Source organism: Mirounga leonina, unplaced genomic scaffold (assembly GCF_011800145.1).
Source record: "Mirounga leonina isolate KUSES-001 unplaced genomic scaffold, KU_Mleo_1.0 Mir_115, whole genome shotgun sequence".
NCBI lineage: Eukaryota > Metazoa > Chordata > Mammalia > Carnivora > Phocidae > Mirounga > Mirounga leonina.
In genome coordinates, this window is record NW_023270268.1 from 30,408,241 (window position 1) to 30,425,920 (window position 17,680).

At 35.9% G+C, this 17,680-nt stretch overlaps 1 protein-coding gene across 2 annotated transcripts in view; it reads right to left on the bottom strand.

The window, feature by feature from the left end:
- The window catches only part of RYK (receptor like tyrosine kinase), a 93,004-nt gene that overhangs the window by 13,839 nt on the left and 61,485 nt on the right, over positions 1-17,680 (bottom strand). For both annotated transcript variants that reach the window (XM_034994990.1, XM_034994981.1), the window contains exons 10-13: positions 15,126-15,195; positions 9,478-9,610; positions 8,128-8,237; positions 7,818-7,977 (exon numbers count right to left, since the gene is read on the bottom strand). In XM_034994990.1, the coding sequence (XP_034850881.1) occupies positions 7,818-7,977; positions 8,128-8,237; positions 9,478-9,610; positions 15,126-15,195 (473 nt within the window). The remainder of the gene's footprint in view (positions 1-7,817; positions 7,978-8,127; positions 8,238-9,477; positions 9,611-15,125; positions 15,196-17,680) is intronic.

The window sequence follows — 17,680 nt, forward strand, 5'->3', positions numbered from 1 at the left end:
CCTATATTCTTCCCTTGGCTTTCTTCTCTCTCTAAATTCACTACCTCTGGGATCAAACCCTCCTGTTCATTCAATCCCCACTTTAATGAAGCTGATGTCCAATTTCCAATATCCTGCTTCTATGTTCTTCCAGAATTCCAGACCCACGTTCCATCCATTAGCATCTAGAATTCAATATGCCTCATATCAAATAAATCATGTTTTCCCCAAACCAGATATTCTACCTGTTGTCTTCAATTGTGTTATATCGTCACAATGACTTAAGATTTACTCCAACAGCAGAACTAAAGAAAAGTACAGATCAAAGACTGCACTGAAGTTTTCAGAAACATGGGCCCCAGGTAGGAAGGCAGAGCAGACATCTATGCAATAGATCTGATAGTTAAGAGGGGAGCCTCAGGGCACAAAGGTCAATTAATAAATGTACCCATAAATAACAACTGTAGTCAAAAGACATGGAATCTCTGAAGTTAAGTCTGAGAGTAAGACAAGGAGAAATATGAGATTCTGCATGGAAATGAAGAGGACAAGAGGTCTGTGTGAGCCCTTCAGGATTCTTTTACACATTCAAGTACACAGCTCTCTAGGGATAAGATTAACATAGCTGGCTGTGAATGTTCTTAAAATAAATGACCCAAAATGTATACATATGTATATCCATTTCAATTCTGTAACTATGGAACACCTCTTAAAGGAAAATAAGTAAAGCAGAGCTTCCATTGCCCATTCTGGGAAGAATGACTTATGCATAAAAATGTAAGGCAGCAGTGGTAGGTGCCATTAAGTAAGTACAAAATTCTCTGGGGGTCCAAAGAAGACCAAATCAAAGGGCACAAAAGTACCTTGTGTCTTTGGACCCAATAAGAATTCCAGATTGGATGAAATGCAAAATATAAGGAAATGTACAATGGAAAATATAAAACTAAAAAGGGAAGATAAGGCAAGAAACAAAGGCTCTGAAAACCAGGGGAAGGAGTATGGGTCTTTCTTTACCAACTCCCTTTAATTAAGAGTTCACTTTGAAAATTAACAACTCAGGAAACAACAGATGTTGGCAAGGATGCAGAGAAAGGGGAACCCTCCTACACTGTTGGTGGGAATGCAAGCTGGTGCAGCCACTCTGGAAAACAGTATGGAGGTTCCTCAGAAAGTTAAAAATAGAGCTACCCTACGACCCAGCAACTGCACTGCTAGGTATTTATCCAAAGGATACAAACATAATGACTTGAAGGGGCACATGCACCCCAATGTTTATAGCAGCAATGTCCACAGTAGCCAAAATATGGAAAGAACCCAGATGTCCATTGACAGATGAATGGATAAAGAAGATGTGGTATATATATATAATGGGATATTACTCAGCTATCAAAAGGAATGAAATCTTTCCACTTGCAACAATGTGGATGGAACTATAGAGTATTATGCTAAACAAAAAGAGTCAGTCAGAGAAATACAAATACCATATGATTTCACTCATATGTGGAATTTAAGAAACCAAACAGATGAAATAGGGGAAGGGAAGGAAGAATAAAATAAGATGAAAACAGAAAGGGAGACAAATCCTAAGAGACTCTTAACTACAGGAAACAAACTGAGGGTTGCTAGAGGAGAGGGTGGGTGAGGGGATGGAGTAATTGGGTGATGGGCATTAAGGAGGACACTTGATATAATGAGGACTGGGTGTTGTATGCAACTGATGAATCACTGAAGTCTACTCTGAACTTAATAGTACAGTAAATGTTAACTAAATTGAAACTTTTTAGAAGATTTTATTTGAGATAGTGAGAGAGAGAGTGCACAAGTTGGGGGGGAGGAGCAGAAGGAGATGGAGAAGCAGACTCCCTGCTGAGCAGGGAGTCTGACTCCGTGCTTGATCCCAGGATCCTGGGTTCATGACCTGAGCTGAAAGCAGAAGCTTAACCAACTGAGCCACCCCGGCACCCCTTAAATTGAATTTTTTTGAAAAAACAGTTCAATTTGAAGATCAAAATATCATGGAGGAATATTCCTAGCAGTGAAAGCTTGAGATCACTTAACTTACTAACATTGATTTTCACAAGTTTTCAAAACTCACATCCACTGTGCACAAGGTACAGGCTTTATTAGTATATATCCCTTCCTAAATATCCAATTTTTGAAGCTTTTATTATCCTATGAATTTTAAATTTTCAGACATAGTTTCTAGGTCTTTTCAATAACCATAACTGAAATATGCATCTATAGGAAGGAGTACATTACTTTAAAAAAGCTCTACTACTTAAAATTTAAGATATCATTAATAGATTTATATAAGTAACCCTTAAAGTGGACCTTTCAGCAATTCTTCAAGGTTAACTATCACCTAAAAATCTTAATACTCCTCCAGATTATCACTGTAGCAAATATTTTTTTATCCCAGCTTCAAATGATCCCCGGTATATAATGACTATATATAAAATGCACTGACTATATCAGGTGTCAAATTTAGTACATGTTGCTAACTCAACTTCAAAAATCAGCAATCTTTAGGCACAGAGTATCATACATGATTGAAAAGAGACCACTTCTGCTATGAATCTGCCCTAGAATCTGTGTTCAGGAAAGGGAGAAGAACCAATATGGGATACCTACCAGGCCATCACATATATCTGCTATTTATGAGACTTTCCTCTACTGCACTAGATGCTTAGTTAGACATTGCTCCATCAGAACACAGGCTATTTGAAGGTAATGTTAAATAGTATGATAAGGAAAAGGAAGGAAAGGGAAAGGGATATTCACAAGATCTCTTGAGGAAAATATCTATTCTTAGGGAGAGCCTAATACAGAAAATACATCAAGGGCAATACCTGATCACAAGACAGCAACCAGCCACCTCTGAAAATATAACAACTATTCCTAAAGTAAATCCATTTATTCCTCTTTTCCAGAAAATACTAGGACTATTAAAATAATATTAAATACAACTAAAAAATATTTTCTTAATGTTAATAATATTAAACTTTCAATCTTTATTTCTTAATATCTGAATGATCCTTTCACCTCTCCAGGTTTTCCTTAATGTCTTTATATCAATTCCTCTTAATGCTAGTTTTTATTTATTTAGTTATTTTTTATTGAAGTATAGTTGCCACACAATGTTACATTAGTTTCAGGTGTACAACACAGTGATTCAACAAGTTTATACGTTATGCTCTGCTCACAAGTGTTAGCTACAATTTGTCACCATACAATGCTATTCCTCTTAAAATGTGAATTTTATGTTTAAATAAGTCTAAGGTTGTTGACGTGTAAAATTTACAACCATAATGGAAAGGAATAAATACTGGGAACCTAAGCATTATTCTAAAATTAACAAGAAAGAAACAACATAAAACAGAAAATTTTCCGTACTTTTAAAAACAGTAAGCATTCTCTGAAAACTGGACCTTTCTCTTTGATACCACATTAGTTCAGAAGACCACTCTTCATGGGTATATTATGAATGTGAGTTTCTCCTGCTCAAGTCTGCTCAGGGTGTGGCAATGACTTTCCATGACACTGGGCAAACAAGAGCAGTAAGAAGCACTCTGCTGTAGATATAGTATCTGGATAACTTTGCAGATTTCCCTTCTTCTTCTAGGTCATCTTTAATGTTCACAAAATAAATATTGTAAAGGCACAGGAACACATTTTAATTTACACCCTAAAAACTGTTCAAATACCTTAAAGAGTCTCCTCATTGCTATAAGCCATGCTGATAAGATTAGCATGGAAATCATTTCCTTAACTTGTTTTTCCCAAGAAAATGTTTTTTAAACACAATGTAATACTGTAAACACAAAAAAGCACCAAGAAAGAAACTTAATTGTGCATTCCTGATTGCATTTAGTCTCTTAGTAGGATGTAGTTTCTTAACAGCGGAATTATGTTAGCTACAATAATTACCTAAATAATTGAAAGAAGATATAAATCAAGAAATCTATTTTCAAATAAAGAAAAGAAAATTACAGAAAAAAATCTATGGTGGTATCTACATCTGATGAAAACAATATCCAGAAATTCTTAAGACTGCCTAAGATGATGTCATAGCTTGGAATAATAAAAGAGATTTATAACTAGTCAAAATCTAGTTGTGCATATTTCCTAAGTTCAACAGTTAAAAGTTGATATTAACATTATAAGAATCTTGACATACTGAAGTATTGAATCCTTTCAGTAAAAACTGTAAAAACACAAGAGATGCAATGTATTATTTTTAAGATGGAACACATTAATGTATTTCCAAACAAATCACACAGAACTTTCAACTATAAAAAAAATGCAAAAATGTTAAGGATCTTTTAAAGGACAAAGAAAACGCCCTCTCCAAGGCAGTAATACCATTTCTTAAGTGTTACATTTAAACCTGAAATATGTATTTTACATGTGTAGACTGGTGAGAGTGGCTTTACATTACTTATTTTGCATATGACTATGTATAAAGTTTCCCAGCCCCAAAGTAGCATATTAAGTGTAGTTTTTGAACCCCCAACTCCATCTATAAAAGAAAAACAGGAACAGAGAATAATGATTATATGTATATATTTTCAATACAAATGTTAAAAAAACAATCTTTAACATTTGTGTTTTAATGTAAGAATTCAAAAAGTAGGGGCGCCTGGGTGGCTCAGTCAGTTAAGCATCTGCCTTTGGCTCAGGTCATGGTCTCAGGGTCTTGGGATCGAGCCCCGAGCCCCGTGTAGGGCTCTCTGCACAGTGAGGAGTCTGCTTCTCCCTCTCAGTCTCCCTCTGTGCTCTCTCTCAAATAAATAAAATCTTAAAAAAAAGAATTCAAAAATATTCAATCCCAGAAAACTGAAAAATGGATTTTTACACTAATATTTGTATCACAGTCATAGGAAACAGAGCAGTGTTCCTATTCCTTTTAATCTTAATTATCCAAGGCAAGATATTTAGGGAAAAAAATATATATATATGTACATATACTTTAAAAGAAATGAATTACTAAGAATATAAAGAAGAAAAATCTGAACATTTTAGGGGTTAACCATGCTAAATGTAAATCAATGGGTACTGTCACCATCACATTTTAAGTATAGCCAGAAGAATTTGGGTCACACAGACATTTCAAGTAAGTTTATGCCAAGACACACTAAAAGTAATCATGATTTTAAAGTAAGTCTCCTGTTAAGTTGCTCACCATTAAGTTCACAGAGATTTTTTAAAAATAAAGCTGTCAAGTGCTCAAGCAGCAACAAGATATCTAGTACAACTACATTCTGACAGAAAACAAATTCTAACATAAAATATGTCAACTCCTGCAAAATTTCTAAAATACCATAACCATAAAAGTAACTAATTCTAAGTATAATTTTGAAATATTTGCTTAACTAAATCACGTATCCTCAACTCAGATTTTATCAGCTAACAGGACAGTGTCCCTGGCTGAAAAGATGTAGATCACATTACTGAGGGATGTACTATTAGTCTCACTGGTCGAAACTGTATTATCTAATTTAATTTTCACTTAGGTGTTCCTGTGAAATATTTAATCATAAATGTTGTAAAACACAATTCCTATTACTGCTTAAATATACAATGGAATGCCTTACACAGAAATATACAAATACATTAAATTAAGCAATGCATAATTTGGGGGCTTCCATGTGTAAGCAAACAGCATTACTGGCCATCTTGTATATCCCCTTGAAATATTACCAATCAATCAATATTCCTTTTTCTAAGAGAATAATCATTTTTTTAAGAGAATAATCAAACAATCCCCAATCTTTTGAAGTTACATGGCATACTTGTTTAAGAAACATCTATTTCCTGCCCATTAGACTAGTTTTGGGTTCAACACAATTGCCCCTTCATTTCTGCTAAGGCAATTATGCTATATTTCAATGAGTAACAAAATCATAAATTTCAAAAATCAACCACTGAAAAAAATACAAAGATCCCAAAGAGATGAGTGACTTAATATTTTAAATCAACAACAGAGTAAGATTAAAAAAAATAATAATAATGAACAAAGTTTCTTTTACTTTCCTGCATTCAAAAACATTCAGATGTAAGCCTTTCTACTCAAGGGGTAGATTTGAAAACCATATAGTTCTCATTTAACTGATACTGTTTTAAAGCTATGTGCTAAAACCAAAGTTAAACTCATTTGCACCCCTGTGAAAACAGCTTTGCTTAATGTAGAAGTGGCAAAGAATTCCAGCTATAATTCAGAACTTCTAAATAAAGATCTGGCAACCCCCAAAACTAGTACGATATCAGTAAGAGTAAAATTGGTCCTTAATGATATTCAATACAGCAGCCATGTGGTAGCCTAAAATCAAACTCTGCTTTCTCTTTTCACATTATTTGAGAAAACTAAAAATCAAAAACAAAAATGCAACCCTTTCCTCCCCTCAAAAAAGCTTATCCTATATTATATAGGTGGGTCCTAAAGGCAATCACATTATCTTCATAAGGGAGAGGCAGGAGTTTTAAGAGACAGACATACACAGAGGAGAAGGTGATATGAACAAGAAGCAGAGAGATGCAGCCATGAAGGATGCTAACAGCCACCCGAAGCCGGAAGAAGGACGGTTTCCCCGTTAGGACCTCTGGAGGGAGCATGGCCCTGCCTACACCTTGATATCAGACATCTGACCTCCAGAACTCAACTGTGAGAATAAATCTGTTGTTTTACCACCAAAGTTGCAATAATTTGCTATAGCATCCAGAGGACACTAATAACACTGGGGAAATGAGAATATTAAGAGAGTAATCCTTAAACCATACAAACTTGGAAGTAAAAGGGTAACCCTATACTGTAAATAAAACATATTGATGAGACACAAGATACAATGATATAGTAAGCCCGATTTTTACAACTGAAACTTTGAAGCAAACAATCTATAAGATTTTATAAGTAACAAACACTAACATTGTTGAGTGGTCACAGAGTGGGACCTTATAAGCCCAAGTTTCACCTAATCTCTAGCTATTCAGCTACAATAATAAACTACAATAAGCAAGAGACAGGAAAATAAATCCATCTTTCAAATCCGACTAAAAATGAGAAATTAAAAGCCACTTAAGGGGTGCCTGGGTGGCTCAGTTGGTTAAGCGTCTGCCTTCGGGTCGGGTCATGATCCCGGGGTCCTGGAATCAGCCCGGCATCGGGCTCCTTGCTCAGCAGGGAGCCTGCTTCTCCCTCTCCCTCTGCCTGCTACTCTACCTGCTTGTGCTCTCTCTCTCCCTGACAAATAAATATTCAAAAAATAAAAAATAAAAGCAACTTAAAATATCTGCAAAATACCCACAAGTAAACATGGCTTCTGAAACTATTCATCACTAAGTATAAAAGATCCCACTATATGATCTGCTCTGGTGGGCAGAACTACTCAGAAACCGACAAAAGGGAAGAGAGTGACATCTGGGGAATTATAAATTACACAGGTCATAATGTTGGAAGAGGTTGTTTGAAAAGAAGAAAACAATAAATCTCTATGATCTGGCAACCAGTTGGTCATTCTGAGACTTAAATAAGAAAGAAAAATAATCAGCTATGGAAACCTCTCTAAGCCTTGATATCCACCTTTAAAATTGGGATATTAGTGTCCAGCTACTTCATAGTGTTAACAGCCCCCTCACAGGGCTACTCTGAGGATGAAATGTGATTATGCACAGTCACAGATCATGGTTTGGGGCACAGCTTCTTTCCAGAAACTGACTGAATGGAGCTAACTACGCTTGCTTTCTCATTGAAATATTTCAGGGAACAATTACTAGATTTAAAAAGATAGAAAAAAAAAATTAAAACATAAAGCCTGCTGATATCCAGGAGTTCTAGAACTTACCACATCACTAGCACTGGAGAACTCATTATTAACCAGACTTTCCAGAGCCATCCACCGAACTGGCCTGTTTTCGTTGTCCCCCAGACAGTGATAGTCCATGGGGAACAAATCTCTGGAGAGGGCATTGTCTGTGATCTTAACTTGGAGTGTGTCATCAATGCTGAAAAGTAGAGACATGAACATCAAATACAATTGGCGTATTTAAAACATATGGATCACAGTTATTCTTCAATACCATACGATGCCCACTGTGACTCCTGGGGAGAGCCCCCAGTCCACTGAAATGACATGATGAGCTCATGGCACCTACACACAGTTCCTAGCAGCCAGGTCTTTGTGGATAACTTCCCTTCTGGCCAGATAGCTCATTCCACAGGCAATCTGAATAGCCATGTGTACCAGGTCTTGTTGAGAAATTGCCTGTGGTTTAAAAAAAAAAAAAAAAGACGTTTGCAGTTAGCACAAAAATGATGATGGCAGTCAGCTGCTTATTTTATTCCACAGTCCTACTCCATCCCAAAATACTTCTTCACACCTACACATGGAGTTTTAAAAACCTACTTCTTGACCAAGAATATGTTCTCATAGCTCCCTAATATTTGTATCTACTACAGCCTTACCATTCTGTAATATAACTTACCATTTACTTTACCGCCTCTCTCATCTGTCAGGTAAGCTCCCCAACATCCAGCACATATAGTAGCTGCTCAATAATTATTTGTTCCATGACTCTCAAGGTAAAATTTCCAGTGCTTACTATTCAGTAACCTGTTCTCTTCTTTAAAACTCATAGTTTTTATTAGATGATCTCTGGGGACCATTTTCTAGCTAACAGAAGTCTACAGCTCTCACTACTGACGTGTTCCTCGTAGAGCCAGGATACCAGTCTTGTGGGCTGAGGAATGAAACTCTTCCTCAGGTGATGCTGATGGGCTACAGCCTCCAACAACTTGTTGGAACCCTGGCTTTAATCCTGTCAATTTACAAAGCATAGTGACATATTAAGTCAAGTACTCAATGCAGCCTTTGAATCCACTTTCTCCTGGTAACCATAGTACGTACACTATTATAAACCCTAAAACAAACTTAATATGGCTACAAGTTACAGTAGGCAACAAAACAACAGCTACGCTTTAGGATAACTACCACCATGCGTCTGGAATGTAGCCAAATGCTTCACAGCTATGTGCACAAGCAGTGAAGAGAAGGAAACTCTTAGATGACTGACATCTTACAGCCAAGCATATTAAAAATAGATCCAATTATCTCCATGATCCAGACTTCCAGTCACCACCAGCTTTTGATACAATATGGACCAAATGACTCAGTCAAGTGTGTTTCCATTCCTAGAAGGGAGATCTAGTACCAGTGCCTTCAAAGAGTTATCAGGAAAATGACGGAGATGGTGTTAGAGTTGAGGTGATTATAAATAAACACACAATGGAGAAAAAGGAAAAACTTCAGCATCAGTAAAGTGCAACCTTCAAGACAGGAATCATAAACCATCTTCCTCTAAATCAACAGGTTATAATTATCTTCTGGCTCATTTTCTTTTTGCAGGCTTTTACACAGTTTATATACAAGAAGGTTAACATCTACTTTCAAAGATACTATCAGAAGTTCCTGGTAAATAATTGATATCTGGGCAAATTTTTCTCACCTGTGGATTATTGGCCTCTACTAATTTGCACTGCCGTAAAAACAATTTAAGGTTCCCCCAATTCATGTAAGGCAGTATCACCATGGGTTTTTCTCCGTCTTCTATACACACATGCGTAATAGGAAGAAGGTTTCTACAAAATAACAAGAAATCAGGAAAAAGACAAGTGAAATCTAAAACCTCAAAGGCTTATTTTTAATAAAAAGTAATAAAGATAACCTAAAACAAGAAAATCTCAAACATACTTAAAAACATGATTACCTTTAAAAATGCAATAAAATTAACAAATGCCCTTTAAAACTAGACTTCAGTATTTTCTACATATGCACTTTCTTGGTAGGGAAAAGCTATAAACTCGAAGTTGTTTCCTGTGGACTGGATTCTCTGAAGACACACTCTAGCCACACTAAATCTTTACTCTTAAAGGGTAATCAGAGACATTTAAAAATGACTTAACGCATTATGAGTGTATTATAACATACCCTTAAGTCCATCAACACATTAAAGAAGAAAAAAAAAGACCCCCATGCAGACTATGGACCAGAATATGATCATCAAGAAGACCTCAAAGAGGCTTCAACTGCCACAACAGCCAAGATATCCTTAGCTGGTCACATGAGACTTAGAATCTGATTTCTAAATCCTGTATTTACCATTTATAGATAGTCTGTGTGACTATCTCTCCTGGCCTTAGTTTCCATACCTCTAACATGGCATCACACCAACCATAAAATGCTGTTATGAATAAAGCCAAAGCATTCTTGTTTCTCTTTAAATTTCCATGGCACACATAAATACTTTCATCCTATTGCCTAATGACACCTCTTTCCACTGGTATCTGGAAATAATTTAATTTTCTCCAAGGTTATGTAACTTTATACATAATTATCTCATTTTCCCCACTATGCTAAAAATTTCTAAAATGCAAAAACTAACATGAACTCTTATTTTTATACCCAATGCTCTGTATTTTGTGCCACAAAAAATAAGCATTTAATAAGTATCTGACAACACAAGTAACATAGCCTTAAAAACATTCCTATTCCTTAACTTAGCAAATTTTGCCTCTAAAGATATTTAATAAGGAAATATTAAACATTAAAAAGCTACATGAACAAGGATAGTTAATGCAATATTAATAGCAAAAAGTTGCAAACGACTTCAACGTGCAAATGTAAGGCAAGAGTACACCCAAATCATAGGACAGTATATAACAATTAAATGGTCACAAAAAGATGTTAAGAGGAGTAAATGTTTATCTTATAGGAAAGCAAGGTACAAAATTCACATATGTTTGCAGGATAATTCCAAACATGGAGAAAAACTAATAAAACTCTGCACAAAAATAGGACAAGAATTAAAAGTTGTTGTCTTTGAGTTGCAGGGCTTTAGATCATTTCTACCTTGCTTGCTACCTTGCCGTTTCTGGATTTTCTAAATTGTCTCAATTGTCTCAATTGAGCATGTGTCTCTTTTAAAAGCACAGTCACACAATTCTGGCCCAACAGTGCCCAAGTGAAAGCTATGGGCTCCCTTCATGCTGCACAGGAGTTACTAAAAGGGAAAGCACTAACCCCAAGGAGCGGAAAATGAGGACTCAGAGATGAGTAAACTTGCACAAGGTAACCCCTCTAAGTACAGCTTCTGCTTGCATTTCAGTCTAACAGTGCCAGTGATGATTAGTCCCACTTTGTGAGGAAACCCATAGAGAGAGAGGTTAGATAATCTGCCAAGGACAAACAACAAGTGCATGGAGAAAAAAATTCAAAGCTTCATCTGATTCCAGAAACCCTTGTGCTTTCCCCTGGACCAATGGATATGCCCTCCCAGGAGAGCAAGAAAGAATACAAGGGAAGTGACAGAGCCTCTTTTCACACCAAGTCGCATGCACACTAAAATGACTACAGCAGGTCTGCATTCAGGTTTAACTGAGCACACCATGATTTTAGAAGTAATGGAGTTACCCGATCTCTCAAACCCCCCTCCCCAAAATTACTCCTCTGCTCCTCTCCTCATGTCTGAAATCCACTGAACAGTTAAAGGTATTTTAGTGCTTTTTGAGATCAAATCATTAAAAGCCCTCCAGAAGAGGTAACAAGCCGCATGAAGATGTTTTAAAGTACAAAATGGCTGGTCTTCATTCTGTCCATTTTATAAAGGAAAGGAGGATAAAGAGGAAGATCTGGGACCTAGATGAAGAATGGATGAAAGCAGAAACTGGTGCTGTAGACAAGAACAAGGCAGAGGAAGGGAAAGTTTTGTGGGGACATGAGACAAGAACTGCATCTAGTTCTCAGTCTTGCCCAGTGTGCTTGCAGAGGGAGAGCTAGGAGGCACTCAGTGTTAAGAAGGTCGCCATCAGGCAGCTTGGGCCAGTGGAGAGCCAAACTACAAGGAGAAATAACTCAAGAGCACTCTGTTATGAAGCACTTCTGATGTCATTAAATTAAGTTACAATTAAAATAAAATAAATTTTATTTCTACAGCTATTTTAACTTACAGTAAAAATTATTCTCACAAATTCCAGTGGAAAAAGGAATAAAAACTTTCAAAATGCTTTAAAATATTTCAACACTTTACAATTCTTACCTGTGGAATGTTAAAACACGAAGTAAACATGTTTTGCATGTGGAATTATACACCACAACCAGTTCTAAAAAGTTAAATTCTGAAACAAGGCATCATTTCTTACTGAGTGTATTTCGTTTGCTTGATAAGTTCTGTAATATGAACACTGAAGCTCATTAAGTTCATTTTTATCCCTCAGGCCTAGCAGAGTTGCAAGTGCAAAACTGGCACTTCATGAATTAGAATAAGCGAATGAGGGGCGCCTGGGTGGCTCAGTCGTTATGCGTCTGCCTTCAGCTCAGGTCATGATCCCAGAGTCCTGGGATCGAGCCCCACATCGGGCTCCCTGCTCAGTGGGAAGCTAGCTTCACCCTCTCCCACTCCACCTGCTTGTGTTACTGCTCTTGCTATCTCTCTCTCTGTCAAATAAATAAATAAAATAAAATAAAAAAAGAATAAGCCAATGAACAAATAAATGCACAGACACAGCCATAACACCAGGGGTCAGAAAGAAAAGCATGGTAGGCCCTAGTACCCTTAAAAGTGAAAAAGCCTGCAACAATGAGTGTAAAGAATAATAATGTATTTTCTACATATTGACAATATGTTTTGCTCATTAAAAATTAGGAGTCCTGGGCTCCTGAGTGCCTCAGTCAGTTAAGCATCCAACACTTGATTTCAGCTCATGTCTTGATCTCAGGGTCAAGCCCTGCATTGGGCTCCACAATGGGTGTGGCACCTACTTAAAAAAACAAAAAGCAAAAAACCTAGGAGTCCTGGTATTACTGTATAGCCAGGAAGAACAATTAACTATGACTAAGCTACACAATTTGCCTCTAGAAGACTTTCCCCAATCACTGAATGTCCAGTATCAACCCCATTTAGCATGTGGAATTCCATCACCCAAGGGTGTCTTGGGGCTGCTAATTCATCCTGATAGGATGCTGGCTGGAAAACACTACAGCTGAAAAGCCACATGAAAAATGCTCCAAATACTTGTTCTGAACATTTTTTCAGCCAAACCATCTTTGGGCTACAATGGATATAAAACTGCTTCTTAGGAAAATCCTGGCTTTGTCTGGATTTGTCCAGTCTCCCACTCCTGTGCTGAAGTGGTGCAGACCTTCTACCAGGGTAAGAATATCAGGTAGGTACCGAAGTACTAGATTAACATTACATACTAGTATTAAACACTTTTGACTCTTCCCCCTAGTGTCAGCATAAGAGAACATCAAGCATTTCCAATACTGCCAAGAAGGACATTTCCAAATGACCATTAACCAATTCTTATTTTGTTACTCAGAGGAAACAAAATGTGTTTTTTAGAAAATACAGTCTCAGGAATGAGTTAGCCATCCATTCCTCTGTAAGTTCTACACTTGGACTGAATCAGGCCAATGGAAGATAACTTTCTTCAACCACTTGACTTTAACCCTTCAATGGGACATCTTCCGTCGCTCAGTACTGTGTGTTCAATTTTTTCAAAGGTCCCCGGGATTTTTTATACTCAGTGAAACTACAAAGTTTATCTGTTCAGTTATATTAATCAATGTCCCAAGTAGATTATAAGCTTAATGAGGCAGCTGCCTCACAATTTGAAACTAGAAAACCTTTTTTCCTCCCCCAAGGAATATTTATGGTTGTTTCTCTTCTAATACTGAGATTTATCAACTTTTAATGGTTCCTCAAGCCTGACTGCCCAGAAGCTAAGAGATGTTTTATGTTCAATCACAGCAAAAATATTTGTGTCTTCATTGTTGGCTTATTTGTTTTCTCTTCCACCATCACAATGCCATAAAACTCAGTTTGATTTTCATTACCATTTTATTAATCTTACAACTGCTGCCTTCTTTTTAGGTTCTCAAATTCTTTCAAATATGAACAAAAGTATAAATGACATTCAAAACAGAACTCTGCATAGTCATCTTATTTTTTGGCAGAACCCAAGTAACTGCTCAAAGTACCCAGAAATTAAAATGCATGCTGCCTTTTGCATGCATCACTTTTTCATGTGTTTTTTTCCCCCAGAAGTCCATAAATATCTTCCAACAGGGATGGTCACTGTCCCATTTTTGTAAATATACGCAACCAAATCTGCAATAGGCATACAAACGAAACTGACTTTACAAGCTGTTAAAAAAAAAACGAAGACCTTGCCCCATTACTGATACTGCTGCATAGTGCAATACTATATTTAAGCCCTTTCTGTCTCAGAAGGTAGAAGCTTTCGTTTTAGCTCTGTGAAGAGGACTTATAATCAAGCTTTTTTTTAAAAAAAGTTCTTTATATAGAACTACCAGTATTTTTTTTAAATTATACTATGACCTAATAAGACACTGGTTAAATATAAAACATAGTACATCCATTCAATCAGCTGCTACATATCTTTTTAAAATGTGGACATGAATTCATAGTCACTTCTATGAAGAGTTAGGTACATTGTTTTGTTATATCAAAAAGCCTATTAACCTTATTAAAGATAATAATGGTGTTATGATTATTTAAGAAAACATCGTCATGGGGCGTGTGGAATTACATGTTGGAAATGAATTGAAAGTGTTGAAAGTGTTGAGATATCCATTTTACTTTAAAATATTTCTACACTCATAAGTATCTATGTATCATCTGGATAGATAATAGACATATACACAAACACCAAACAAACAAGACAAAATGTTCACTATCACTGAATTTAGGAGACGGGATTACTGGTGTTAATTATGCTTGTTTTTGGTATCCTTTGTTAAAAAATTTCATAGCAGATATTTTTTAGTATATATCACTATCCTATTTTTTAAAGGAAAATACGCATACAAATATGTAAAAACTCTCTTGAAAGCTTAGCTATGTTTATCCAGATGTGGACTTACATACTCTGCTTTATTTTCTTCTTTATACTTCACTGCATTTTTAAATTTTGTGCACTAGGCACGCATTTCACTTTAATATTCTTAAAAAAAAAAAGCTACTCCAAAAAGCTTTCAATTCAGAACATATCACAACGTTCTTAAAATAAAAATGTAGCATACAATGTTACCATGCTTATTAACACTTAAGTGCTGGGTGGTTTCTTCTCTCACCTGTGATGAAGACCTCGTAGCTTACAACTTTCAGTGAGCATCATTGTCACCTGAATTTCAGAAGCTTGATCTATATGAAGAAAAAGACTAATTTGTATATCAACAGTAAAAATAGTAGTAATAATTTATAAAGCTTCTGATCAATGCAACAAGAGAGAGAAAAAGAGAGAAAGAGTGGCAGAGCTAAGATCCACATCCCAGCTCTACCTAGTAAAATAGTGAACCAAGAGTAAAATCCAGAACACTGAAGTCAGGCACTAGGAGTCTGTGTCACATTTGCTCCTTAAAAGTAGAGCTGTTGAAGCTAAGAAACCACAAATTTCATTTTCTTCTAAAACTAACCAGAATCACTCTCTCTTTCATACTTGCTAGTTGTGTCCACTTTTCCAGACAGCTTCATTTTGTTTAAAACCTTTGTAGGAATGTAAGATGGGTGGACAAAAAGCCAAGAACTTGAAACACTTGGTACTTCTTTGGAAAAGGTGCTTCACACCAATGTCTGCTGGAATAAACTCTAGTTGTCTAAAAACTGCTCAAAATTTAGGATCATCTAGGAATGGCAGAATGTGCCTTTATTTCTCTCTCTGTAGTCTAAATAAATTTTAATTAAATTATGGCCATGGGGCACCCGGGTAGCCCAGCTATTAAGCGTCTGCCTTTGGCTCAGGTCATGATCTCAGGGTCCTGGGATCAAACCCCACATTGGACTCCCTGCTCGGCAGGAAGCCTGCTTCTCCCTCTCCCACTCCCCCTGCTTGTGTTCCCTCTCTCACTGTGTCTCTATCAAATAAATAAATAAAATCTTAAAAATAAAAAAATAAATTATGGCCAGGATGATTTGGGGACCAGTAGGGTCTTTTTCAGATTGCAATAGTAATAGCTGGAGGTCTGCACCCAGTTAGTAATTGTTTACTTTCCTGTCAAGGGTATTAAGAACCAAGTAAAAGTTAATTTTTCAGGGCATGTCATTTTATGCATAATTTTTTTCAAATTCTTAACTTTAATAAGCATACTCTATTAAGCAAGGGTCACCTGAACTGGATGATGATCTAAGAACACTCTGAGTTTGGGAAAAAATAATTTTATCCATTTAGTAAGAAAAAATCAATTTCCTGGATTCCTTTCCCAGTCTAGTCCAAGTCTTTTAATTTTAAATACTGAAATGTCTATTTTAAGATGTATACATTTGAAAAAAAATACTCAAATACTTACATTCCAAAATATTACAAGAAAAAACAAAATGATAAAAAACTTATTTCAAAATTGCAAAATATGAGCAGCTATGAAACAAAACAAGATCCTAACACCAATAACCGCAAATTAATTCTATCAAATTCAATTTCACAATATTCACTGTGAAATTCAGATTCCTAATTTTAATCTCTGTAAATTTATATTAGAATGTCCATTAAGTCTCTGTGCAAATTTATGAATATTTTAAGAAGCCAAACTGCAATTTCTTGCTTATGCCTAAAGCTTTGCAAAGGGCAATAATCTTTTGAAAACTTTCTTCTTGCATTTTAAGCTGCACTTCTAATTGTGTGGCATGTAACAAAGCATACGGATTTGTGAAAGAACTTGGTCAGCTCTACATAGCTTCAATTAAAAAAATAATAACATTCCAAAAGAGTAAATCTCAGAAATACCCAATCATGTGGAGTTATCTAATAATTTTGAGGCAAGGGCTGTGGTCAATGCACTTCCTCTTTGTTTCTCATGCAAACCAGGACCACATCTTGGCTAAGGACTCACTGTGCTTTCTCTTATTTCCCGCTAGCTCAGAAGGAACATTATAATTACAGTGGTAAGGCATAGAAACAACCAAGTGACTACAATTTCAAGTGTATCCGGAAGGAGAAATCTTATCTTGTGAAACAGTCCCAGTATCCACATTGTGTTTTCTTATCATTATTATTTCCTTCCCCCCCGCTTCCAACCCTAAATCAATCCAATTCTGATTAGAAGGCTCTTCTGCTAATTCAAGATTCATTCAGAACAAATTAGTAACAGCCCAGTTGTAAACTGCCCACAGATTACGTATAAACCCCAGAAGAAATATTAAAATTAGAGAAATATTTCCTTAAAAATGGGGGAAATGTGACAAAAGTCAACAGTTATTAAACTTAGGGTTCAAATTTTACATTTACAAAGAGTAATATGTAAAATATTCTTCAAAACTAGTCAGGAAATCTAATGGACCTAACTTAAACATTACCTTTTAAAAGTGCTTTGGGGCTAGAAGTAGGTAGATAAAATACATACTGAACAGTATAGTAAGTTAAACCACTTGTTTAGTGGTTTGTGTGGTGGTTTAGTGGTTTAGTGTCTGTGTGTGTATGTTTTTGCAGGATCCTTAAGCAAGCAATTTTGCTAAATTAAAAAAAATCAAATTTCACATTTTTTTGTTAGGTTAGTACAGCTTTTTAGAAACAATAAACATAAACCCTTCATACTTTACATGAATTCATTTAAGATTTAAAAACATACGATCTTATAAACTAACTTCGAAAATTTCATAAAACTGTCACCTCCTATATATAAAACTGAATTTAATT